The 12,792-nt window shown below is 37.3% G+C and overlaps 1 protein-coding gene across 1 annotated transcript; it reads right to left on the bottom strand.

The window, feature by feature from the left end:
- Nucleotides 1–1,884: 1,884 nt before the first annotated feature.
- LOC144343482 (NACHT domain- and WD repeat-containing protein 1-like) lies at nucleotides 1,885–10,223 on the bottom strand. Its single transcript, XM_085507616.1, has 6 exons — nucleotides 10,017–10,223; nucleotides 8,415–8,620; nucleotides 7,778–8,126; nucleotides 4,934–7,255; nucleotides 4,252–4,500; nucleotides 1,885–4,007 (listed from the first exon to the last, which is right to left on the bottom strand). Exons 1-6 carry the CDS (start codon nucleotides 10,120–10,122, stop codon nucleotides 2,083–2,085), a joined length of 5,157 nt encoding a protein of 1,718 aa, XP_085363742.1. The 5' UTR covers nucleotides 10,123–10,223; the 3' UTR covers nucleotides 1,885–2,082.
- Nucleotides 10,224–12,792: the final 2,569 nt, after the last annotated feature.

Raw genomic sequence — 12,792 nt, 5'->3', positions numbered from 1 at the left:
CTGCTGCGTCTGAATACACATTATCATTTACTTGCAGATCTTCTTTTGCAGATGACCTCACATACTAAATCAAATACTAAATCAGCATAACGTTCTCTCAGTGACTTTTCTGTAATATCTGGGTTGACGGTATACTATGATAAAACGGATGGGTTATGACTGGGATTATGGCGGTATCGAGAGCAAATGTTGTTATTAATTAGCCCCTGCAATCTATTTTTCATATGACCCCAGATTGTTAAACCCCCCCAAAAAACGTGTTCAATTCGTTCGACTCTCTGTGGTTAATCCGGATCTAAACTTTATTGGAAAACTTCAACATGTAATAACTGCTTTTTGATCATCATTTGCTTAATTTAATTAGTTGTCATGGTTATGGTACAAGTCATCAGGCCATTGTCCCTAGTTATGCAGTGACATTCGGGTTGGCTGGATATTGTCATGGGTTAGCTTTACAATGAGTTGCTGTTGAATAGGGTCATTTTGACATACTTAAGTTGGTCACCTATCTGACAAGTTAAGAAGTTGGTATGCACCACCTTTTACAAGGAAGTATTGTAACAGTCCCTCATTGTCCTGCCCCAGTCATCCGTAAATGCGTGGCCCATAATGCATTTCGGCAATGACGTCATTGTAATGGCAAGTCGCTCTCATTCAGAAACGCTTCAGTTATCTCGCTCTCTCTCCCCCAAGGGTTGGTACCCTCTATATATGCCAACGGATCATAGTTCATTCTTCTTATGCACACTCAAATAAACGACACCAATACATCATATATACCATGAAACTGTACAAATTGAAAGTTGTATTTATATATATATATATATACCAGCTCATATACACAGAAACTATTTTTAAAAAAATGTGCATTTCATTCCTAATACCAGCCAATAAAACTTTGTATAGTCACTGACAGCATTTGTATATGTTTTATTTTGCCAAAAGTTCTATAAATTATACACTCCTCGACCATAGAGAGAACAATAAATATTTGAATATACAAATACAACATAACCCTAATAACAGGTAAAATAATTGCTATACAATATACTATAATACATACAACACACAATGAGAGAGTACATTCAATTTAAATACCTTGATGATTAATTAAATACAATGATTAATGGTAATAGCACGAATTCATCTTATTAAACCTATTTATTTGCACAGAGTTTCTGATTCAGCAACTTAATGTTGCTCAACAATATACTCGTGTCACAGAAACCATCAGTCGAATCACTAATTCCAACAGTACTAGTATGGAAGCAGAAAATACTGTAAAACACATTGAAATAGCTACATGCCATTTTAGTGACTTTGACTCAATATATGAATTAACAAAACCTTAATTTAGCTAAAATGCCAACAATCTCCCTGCGAGAATATACTCTATTCTAATCTAGCGACATATTGAATTAGCGAAATTACAGGTTAACTTAATTAGCTGATATTTCATGCTAGCTAAAAGACGCGTTTTACAGTTTTACATTTTCCGCATTTATCAAATGATAATAACATTAATAATCTATTCTCACATGTCTCCAATTACAAAAATCAGGTATTATCAATTAGTGTATTTCTATATAAATACATGTAACTTTACTAATGCACATATTCAAAACAAAATAAATGAATTGTAAAGTGATCTTATAGTTCTTGGCGAGATTTGTCAAAATGACAGAGAACAGTATCTCAAAATATAACTATTTGTCTTGCAATGCACCATCAACGATTACAAATTTAACACTCCAAGATAACCTATTCAATCCAGGGTGTTTGAATGCATGACTGTTTAACAGATCAAAGCTGTTTTTGCAAATATCAACTATATGAAATTACAAGTTATACACTTAGTGAATCACATGTCTATTTTTGCTGATGCTGATCCTTGATAACAATAATATTCATTCACCTACTTTGGGTGTGTGTCGTGTGTCTGACTTTACAATGGGAAAAGCAGGATTTATGTGCCTTCTTTGTTGCTATGACGTCATGTTTAGCTGTAACACTGGTGAGTATGTGAATTGTGTTACTGCTAGACCACATCTTATAAACCTTATGCTAATTAAACATGACAATCTACAACATTATACAAGTTCTTGATTTTTTCTCGTTAATTGGCGGTTGATTCACAGCTTGTATTTGTGTCTGTCCAGGGTACTTCTGACCTGACTTCAACTGCACTACTTGTTTCTGTCCTCGTGCCGCTGGTGGTGGCAGAAGGCGCTGTTGCATGACCTGTCTTCTTACAACCTCTGGGTTGACTTGAAAAAACATTACTCTATCATCAGCAGTTGTAATAACAACTCTATTCGCCCTTGGTAGAACAGTAATATTTGCAATCGGTGAATATCCGTTAATGGTAGTTAGCAATTGCCCAGTGTTAATACTGAATACTTTGACATATAACTCTGTTCTGGGTGCCGTCAGTACATACAGATCATCAGCAGTGATTTTGAAATTGTATACAGGATTATTGTGTCCTTCAAGAAGATGTATCAGTTTTAATGATGCCATATCCCATAGTCTCAGTTGATTATCTGTTGTTGCTCCAGTAACGAAAAATTGATCTCTCGATGATAGCTCTATTCCTGTGAATCGATCAAGTGAATCAGTGTATGTTGAAGAATCATGAACTTTAACTACACGGATTTCAGCTCCATTGTCAAGGTTGTGAAGTTTGATGAATCCATCACCCCATCTACTAATCAGAATTCTTCCATCTTTGGTGACTGCAGTGGCCCTGACGCCATGATTACTTTGATATGTCGAGAACCGTATCTTATATATGTCAACTGCCATTCTAAGATCTATCATTGCGAAACAGTCATAATAGCAGACCAATAATCTATAACCAGGGAGTAAATGCAACGACTTTACAGAAGAACTTGTTTTGTACTCTTTCAAGTACCATCCTTTATTCACATCATATATATACAGATCATCGACATAACTGGAACCTCCCAACAGAACTGTTAAACTTCCATCACCATAAACCATCATTCCACAGCAATCTGCTTCTAACTTCATTGGTGTGGCAGCTTCAATATTCATAGAACTGTACTCCACCAAGTTACGTCCAGCAATAGCATATAATCGCTTTCCGTCCCAGCTTGATGCAAGCCCTCCAAGCTTTCTTCCAGACCATTTCTGTTTTCTGATCTCTTCCCCCTTTAGTGCATTATATAATGTTACTGATTCTCCCTTGTTATCTACAATGGCAACTCGTTGCTCCTGGTCAAGCATCTCAACACGTCTCACGATTTTAAACAAATCTGGACTATCATCAGCAAATGTTTTTGTTATAGCCTGTCTTTCTTGAGTGTCATCTTGTATTGCACCAGGTCTATTCAGATTGTCGATGTTCCATACTTTGACATTTTTATCTTTCGAAGCAGTGATTGCCAGTAGTGTGGGAATTTCTAGAAAACAAACTTTGGTTACTTTACTCTGGTGAGGTAGCTTAGCCTGGAATTCATACGCCCTCCCCTCTTTTTCTGGTGTTTTCCATACTGAAGCATAATCAGTTTTAGCGTTTCTTGTGATAATCGTCTTCCAGTCTTCAGTAAAGTATACATCTTGGATTTGTCCACGTCCACTGATATTAAACTTGACACGACGTATTTCTTCCTTCTTTTCAATGCTGTATATTATCAAATTGGAGTTGTCATTCTGATCCTGGAACAAAACCTCACTATCATTGGTAAGAAACCTTATGAAGTATACACTTCTAACTTCTTTATCTGATATGTAGTTGAATTGAGCTGTGTGAACATCCATTATGCCTAGATATGAGAAATGAAATGCCACATAACGACCATTTGATGAAACTGCCATTCGTGTGCACGGCTGATGATGTAATTTTCTCCGATCCAGTACTTCTGTCAGAAATTGACCAGTGAACAAGTCCCATATCCTGATTGCGGGGTCCTTTTCATTACCACATGTAACAATTAGAGGGCGTCCAATATTTGAGCGAGCTATCACCAGAGCATTCAAATAATCTGTATAAACAAATGAATACATTAGCAGGAAATGTTATATTGTGAATACAGACAAAATATATATTAGATTATCATATTCTAATTTTCCGAGGTTTCTCAATATGATGTGTAATTTACTGTAAGAAACCATATATCTTTTTTTTATTTAAACAATTGTCGCTTTCTTCCCAGGATCATTCAGAAATGAAATAACATGTTAATTAAACCATAGCACAGTATTAAAAAGTAGTTTGAATTTCTTTACCTTTATGCGCTGCCACTGCAGGATATAATTCTCTACCATTCTCTAAACTCCAAGTTTTAAAGTAAAATCCACTAGCAGTATAGTTGTCAGAAGCCATTTGGTACATTTCGGCAACAATGAACTTAACATCTGGTGTAACTCTCATATCAAGATTCCCAAATCCTGTATGATTTATGAGACTCAGAAAGTGTTCTCCAGTTTCTAGATTCCACACATTTATATTAGGAGCACGCCCTGTTTCGTTTTCTCCTGAAAAAACAATATATTTCTTCATCACTGGAAAAGTAAGAAGAACTGACATACCCATCCATTAATCTAGTATCAATAGTCGAACAGAGATTTCGATTTCTACAAAATTACAGTGGACAATAACACTAATAATGTACATGGGATAAAGCACACACACACACACACACACACACACACAGTTATAGTTGTACAGATACCATTATGCCACACGATAGAAATAATCTTGAAGCATTCACAGCTTTTAATGTATAAAAGAATGATATATAGACTTCAAGGTTAAGACCAAGAAGTGAAGAATCTTGGTGTGCATTTTAAAAAGTATCATCAATTTTTCCCATAAATAATGTGTACTTTGGTTACTCTGAATTTGATGCATTCTATTGTCCAAGATAATTTTACACACAACCCTGAATAAAACATAATAAAAACTTACGTCCTCTGTAGCCAGATGTTACAGCCATTAGATCATCAGGGGTGATTAGTATGTCAGTTATTCCAGTTTGGTGGCGTCCTATGAATGTGTGTTTTATAGAACAGCTTTCTAATTCCCATACGATTGCAGTCCTATCCTTAGATCCACTAACAAGGTATCTTCCATCTGATGTAGTTGCTATAGACAATACTTCATCAGTATGACCAGTGAGCTGGGTCCTTAACAACCCACCAACAGGAGGATAACACTGGTTGTATGGTACCAAAGGAATCTGATTGGTTGTTTCCTTTTGTGCTTGTGCACACAGCCTAGCAATGTGCGGGCGTTCTGAACTCGCCAATCTTCCAACAAGTTCAAAGGTCAGCATGTGAGGGTTATCTCTGATTGTTGATACTCCAAGTCGAATTGTGTCACTTACCAATCTGATGTCTTCATCATCTTCATATTTTGCCAGCGCCATTGTGAAATCTTGGAAAACCTCAGCCACGTTTAATCCCATCAGTTTTGATATCAAGAAATAAAAATTGCAGAGTGTGTACTCCTTCAGTGCATCTGGATTACCAGCATGTATTAGGTGATATGGAAGCTGTTCCAATTTCCGGATGTTGAAATGAGTCCCAGCTGTACCAAACACAAGTGGTTGAGGCGCAACCTTCCTATCAGCTGCATCCTGTTTTGGTCTGTTGAACTTCTTGACTTGTGCATCAGTATACTCAAATGGTTTCTTGACACCACTACTCCATTTCCCTATGAAATAATCAGAACATTTTCTGTGTAGATAAGCAACGTGCTGTGGGTTCTGTAAATATCTTTCAGTTGCTGCCTCTATAAACTGTCGATGGTACCAGTAAATTACACGAGACCCTTCCGCTTCTCTTTCTACTAGGTAGTCATTAATTTCTGCTCGAATACGTGTCCACAGCAGTGGTGGTATTCTCCGTGTTGGTGGTAACCAGTAAGCATACACATCTTGTAAGACTTCATCATCCAGTGACAGCAAGTCTTCCAATTCAGCTTCACCAATACCATTCTGTGAAATGGTCATGTAACTCAATGCATGAGAAACCAATACTTTTCCGTGATATTCTTCGAGATGGTCGAATATAATTGATATCATTCCCTTTACAGATGGCTGGACTTTTATTTGTGAGCTTGGCAAGTATGACTGCCATTTTGAAGCTTGGTCAAAGAGTAACTTAAGGAATAGAGGTAGACTGCATTGTTGAATGGAACTGGTTATAATACCTTGTTGCTCATTGTTGATTGCTCGTCTCTCTGACAGTAACCATGATTTCATAATAGTGAGCCCTTCTTCAACAGATAGCTGTTTCACCTCACTGTATCGTGCCATGCCATTAGGTAGAAAATATCGCAATGTGTTCAGAATGTTATGTTCCCTTGGTAGAGTAGATACAATGATTGCTACATGTGGTGGAAGATACCTTGGTAACCATGTCATTCTGTGTGCACTTTCTGCAGCTGACAATTGATCCAATGAATCTAGAAATATTAGCATTGGTTTTTTTGCTGTAGCATATTGAAGGACTTGTGAGAACCATCGAACAACTTGGAAGTAATCATCCGGTATTTCTGTATCTCCATGGCCATATGCAGTCAGAATCTGTAGACATGCAGACTTCAGGAGTTGTCTAACTCCAGTGCTTGCAGGTGTTGTACCAAGAAACCGTAGAACTACAACACTTTGTGGACACCATTGAGTTCCAGCTAGCTGTGCTGCCTTGGCCATAACCGATGTTTTCCCGCTACCAGATTCACCATAAACAACCATAGGAGATGCTGTAGCCGGGTTACCTGCAACTCGTTCTTTGATATATGCACTAATGGAGGACAACAGGTTCTCTCGACCATGAAATGATTGGCATTTGAATTTCGCAAACGTGAGATGCTGCAGAATTTCTTCATACATCGGATGGTTACTGATGTTACTTTTGTCCCTTTCCACTCCACGGTCTACTAAACTAACAATCATATCATAAAACCTTTTCAAAAACTGATCTAAATATTGTTTATGTTCTGGTATATTTAAATCAATGCCCTTTTCTGACCAGTTGCTCAATGTAGAAACGACAAGGTTGGGTGGTTTCAGACATGAGGGGACTTGCTTATCCCTCAATGTAGATAATAAGTATTGTGCATTTGTGTCAATAATGTTTTTTTCCCAATCAACATCTATGAAGTTCTTAGCTTCTGCATTGTCTATCTTCTTTTCCAAATCGCTGAACCTTCTGACAAAACAAAGACAGTGATCTTCTCTTTTTGTATTAACGTCAAATATACCATGAGTAACCTCGTCGTGTGTCACTGTGAACAAAATGTAATCAAATGCTTTCAAAGTATATCAGTTTATATGTTTTTGTTAATTTTAGTAGTTAGTGTTATATCGCATTATTCATCTGACGGTAAAATCAACAAGATGTAGACGTCTGCAAAACCCATTGAATGTTTTAGATAGATAGGAAGTGTTACAAACACGTTCAAAAATGTTAAGATGTCTACCTTGTTTGGAAAACGTGTGATATTTACGTACTATTTTTTACTGTACAGAAACAAATCTTGTAAATGAATCTCGCTAATGTATAACAACAAGCATACAGTGATGTGTAGTAACAACTTTATCATGTGAACACCGCATATCCACTCAGGCATGGCATGGCATGTCTCGATCAACTACCTTCACATAGCCACTCCCAGAGTGAATAAGCATAAGAATGAATACTTGGTAGAATACATTAGTAATAAGTCCCCAAGGTAATTATAGAAATACGTTGATTACAAATTCTGAACTCTATATGAAAAAAATATACGAACGCTATTTTTAAATACCAGAAATGTTGAACTTGGCCGCCTGTTTATCATTCATCATTTTCTTTGTCAGACACACATGTGATGCATATCTTAATTGTTGCTGTAATGATTCGAAAATTGTCCACCATTTATTCTTATCTTCCTTCATTAGGTCCGGGTTTTCATTGTCATTAAAATGTACCAGTATGGAACTAATCGGCTGAAGAATATACACTGGAGGAACTGAGTTATCGTCTCTCTTAAACCATGTGTCCAATAACTCTACTGATCTGTTCTCACTGACTAATACTTTCCGCATGACATCCAACTCAGCAGCAGGAATCTTGGGAGGAAATGGGCGGTATCCATACTTCTGACATAAAAACGTCTGTAATGATGAATATCAATATGACCTTACTCGTTCATTCAGTCAAAACCTTCGAATGAATGAAGGATGGATGAATGTATAAAGTCAGTATACACTAGTTCAATGCTAAGACTACACACTGTTTAATTGTTGTTGCTATAGTATTTTTTTACTACACTACACTTATTTCTGTAAACTTTTATTTATGCTACTTGTGTTCATATATATGCATACACTGGTATTGTATTATCTCCAGAGAACTTGTAAATCAGTATTAGCTATATAATTGTGACCAGACAAAACACTTACCACAAAGTTTGGACCAACGGAAACCTTCTGGCATCCAACGATTTCATCCATACATAACTGTGACGTCATGTGATCATCTGTGGCTTCGTCTCGTACTCCCCATCTCATATCCACTACTTGAAATTGTAATCCATATTTAGATTTACAGTAATCTTTGAGTTTGGGATAAACATCTTGCATCAAAGCATTCCGTTCAACAGAAGTGTCTAATTGGAAGACATTATTAAAAGAAAACTTTATCATTATATCCGGTTTACAGGTTAAACAAAATAAAAGATGATCACCTAACAGTAAAAAAAAACACCTTGACATCCAGTAGGCAGGGCAGTTCGCACTAAAGGGGGTACCCATCCTACGTTCCAAAAAATAAAAGCATTTAAAGTACAGAAGACGTAACATAAAACATAAACGAGCTGATGCATATACATGCAAAATATCCCGTTGCCATAGTTGTCCTCCCATTGTGTCTGATTTCCAAATTGATGCGCATATGTATAATATTATGTATGATGTGTGCATGTCTAAGATATTTATAAATTGGCAGTCTGAACGATACACGGCTTTGGGGTGTTACCGGTACAATCAGAATTAGTCTATGTGTTGTTAAGTCAGTGTATTTAATGACACTACTCGGTGCCGATGTTGCCCCTGTAGTTACACCTGTTATAACACTTTTTATCTTGCCACATATGTCATTCGGTGTGGAGAAGTACCTAAAATCATATCTTGAAGACATATTTTTCACTCAGCCTATAAAATATGATGCACATAGTGTTCCTTTATTTAGGAAACTTCAAATTCTTGTTACATATAATTAGTTCAAGTTACAAGTTGCATTGTTTGTTCACCACATTTTTCATGACAGACTTCCCTTACATTTTAAATCATATTTTTTGTCACTAGATCATACTTATACCCTCCATTCGCCAATATATAAATGTAGATTAGGATAAACATTTATTAAATTTGCCGGCCCTGTTGTTTGGAACAGCATTTCTGAACATATAAAAAATCTTCACCCAAAATACACTTTTAAAAAACCTTTTAAAAAATATGTTAGAATTATAGTCTACCAACTGTTTTTGAGGGCTTCCCCAGTAAGTGGCTTTTAAAAACAAGTCACAGGACTTTTTTAAAACTGCATAATACACCCGTCAATAGAATATTATACCGTAATAGCGTTCTGGTCTTCCAAAAATACAAAGCAGAAATAAAGGAACTGATCTCAACTATAGAGAGCGCCAATCGTATCACCTTGCCCTTGGGTCAGTCTCTATTGCAAAGATCTATTGTCCAGTAACAGGGGAAAAAATATGATTGTTGCTATGTCAACACACTCATTACAATCATGAACAGGAGTGGACAACAAAAAGGAATGGCGGTCACCGTGGCTCGCATTGTGTTACGAACAACAGTAGGGGCGATGGCCGACCGCGATTTAGGGCATTTGTAGAATGTACATTATTTGTGCCGTACTTTTTTTAGCCCTACTATATGTTGCGAATATGTGGGGGGCACGTTGGCGTTAAGTGTATGTTTAGTTACTTTATGCTAGTTGAGTCAGTCGTCTTAGTTGCATACACACGATGGAACTTCCCCTACCTGTAAATGTGGAACTTGTAAATATCCTCACAACTCGTGAACGTAGAGGAGGTAAGCTGCCCCCTATTTTGCCATGCAGCAACGACACCCTCACATCTGCCGTCATTTTCTTGATTCACTTTCCAGATACAGTAATTGCTTTATTTCATCTCCGATCCCGTTAGACGGCGTTCGAGGAGGCTCTCAGATGTTAATATGTCTCGGCACGTAAAAGTGACACCCATGTCTGAGGTCACCTGGTTGACGTCACGTATCCAGCAGTGATCTTGTTCACAGTACACAGACACTTCAATTTCGACAATTATGAACCAGTTCATCCGCGAGTCATTCAAGGGTTTACTCATTTGAATTCAGAAGGGGTGGGGGAATTGTTCTTGTATTCACATACGACCAACAAAAATGTTGTCTTTCAGTTTCCCAAATTCATTGACATTTAATATACAGTCGTTGTTTCTCTGTAGAACAATTTAATTGCTTGAATTTAAAACAATTTGTTTTCTATTTATATGGTGATATTATTTTATTTCAAAAATGACTCGTGGGACAACATGTACCCTATGATTATGAAGTGCCCATTTAAAACATTTCCACTGAAATATGAGAGTTTCTCATCCTGGTTCAAAACAGCTTTCCATCTGGTTTATACTCGCAGCATAACGCGATGTTTCTCTTGACTCGGGTGGTTATTTAGGTCTTTTCGACTTCAAGAAAATCGGAGAGGCGCGGCGCACGTGTTGAGTTCGTTCAGTGTGTTGTGACTGGCGCGCAGAAAGTCTTCTGAGACCAGTAGTTAACTTGAAATAAAACAAATATGGGTCATCTGGCAACCATTTGCAATCAAAATGCTACATACATACCATTTAATACGAGTCCAGAATATGCATTACCGCGTAACACGTATCGAAGTACCGAAATTCTCGCGAGAACAAAATATTGTCTGATTAGTTATGTTTAGCTACAATCATTTCCCAGTGGCTAGTACAACGCATATTTTCCACTGGGTTCGCTTCCACTCATCACTAAAAAATAACGATCGAACTGTTTCGTTTTCACTATATTGTATACCACAATTAAACATTTGACGATAATGTCATTTGATTTATTATGATATCAGAAAAAGTAAGCCTGTTTTTTGTAGGAGGGGGGGGGGGGGTCGTCGGAAACCAAAATAGCTAACTAGTACATTGAGCAGTCTTTAGGAGATGCTTGAATAGTCGTCTGAAATGCCATAAACAATTCGTATTTGCAGATATAGCGTTTTCTGCTGTCTCCTGAAATCTCAGCTACAGTAGAGATGTAACAAACCACTGAGACCCCACTGAATAAGCTGCCTTCGCAATAACAATTCAACAATCTTTACGACTCAATCGACGATTAGTCGGTGACTAGAAACTCTCAGTCATGAACATCCACACACTATTTAACTTTACGATCTCGGGCGGGAAGGGGGTACTCCCATAGTTGAGGAATATGTGTATGTGCCGCTGTTTTGACCCCTTTTTTCACGGTCGAGCCAACATTTTTGATCCCCAAATTTAATATTTTTTTTAGCACAATTTAGATAATTTTTGGTGGGAAATGCATATCAAAATTAATCACAGAACAGAACAGAGCTCCTGAATATATGATTTCACAACACGAAAACTGTTAAAATAAGCTTTCGAACAATAACAAAACACAATCCAAATCTATATTCATGTGTCCATGTATTTTGTCTCTTGAATTTTAACGTATACACTTGTTGGCCTCGTGATTGTAGTATGCATTTGATGTTCCATGTTGATCTTCAATCGTCCGTGGCATTTGATACGATTACACATTGTTGGTCTTTCAATGGTTGTAACATAACGAGCGTTATGTTTACTTTCACTTTAATCATGATGTAATTAAGGTCACCTCGATTACAATAGTTTAATACAAAGCGTGCGTGATTGTGTCATCTACAATGGGTCATGTTGTACTTTATGAATGACGGGATTTCTACAATATACATATAGAACGTTTATGCAAGTTGAAATTCATTGATCAATAAATTTGTTGCAGATTCGTGTTTGCTTGAACTCACTTTCCACTACACATGTTATCCACTACACATACTTATCGCCGCCTTGTTGCATTTCTTTAGCTAAATGGTTGCCATGGTACTATCAGGGGTAAATCTTCTTCTCTTTAGGTTTCTCCACACTTGCCAGGGGGGAATCTCGTCTCGTCTCTATATCTCGTCCCCTTGAGGTACGGGATCGGGAAAGTCACTTAAGCTCTACAGTCAAATAAGACACACACAACAAAATACGGTTCAACTCTCGTCTTAGTCGATCTGTGGAGCACTCTATAAGACACGGCGCCCTGGGGAAAAATCCCCAAGACTATCGTAAGGCTGACCCAAGACTCTTTTAGACTGCGTCAGGGCTCGCCCCAAGGCTCTCCAGGACTGCACCCTCGACTGCGTCTATCGTGCTGTGCTCCCCAAGACCAACTCAAAACTCTTTATTCATTTTCAAAACTCTAACTAATTACAAAACAGTAACAAGACATGAAATGTCACAGTCCCCGTTATTTGATTATAAAGTAGTACAAGGAACATCTGCAAACAGGTGAATGAATATGTACTCTATGTGGGTACAACTCATCATAAAGTGATTTCCCATAATCTAGTTTTGTACTGACAACTAAAAACTTCCACTGACCCATGTTCAGAATCTCAGAGTACACAAGTGCAACAAAACTATTTGTCATACATGTATACTTGCTCAAGAAACTGCATTCATAAATCTGA

This window comes from Saccoglossus kowalevskii, chromosome 14 (genome assembly GCF_978046115.1).
Source record: "Saccoglossus kowalevskii chromosome 14, keSacKowa6.1, whole genome shotgun sequence".
Classification (NCBI taxonomy): Eukaryota; Metazoa; Hemichordata; class Enteropneusta; family Harrimaniidae; genus Saccoglossus; species Saccoglossus kowalevskii.
This window is presented reverse-complemented; position numbering and strand designations above follow the sequence as displayed.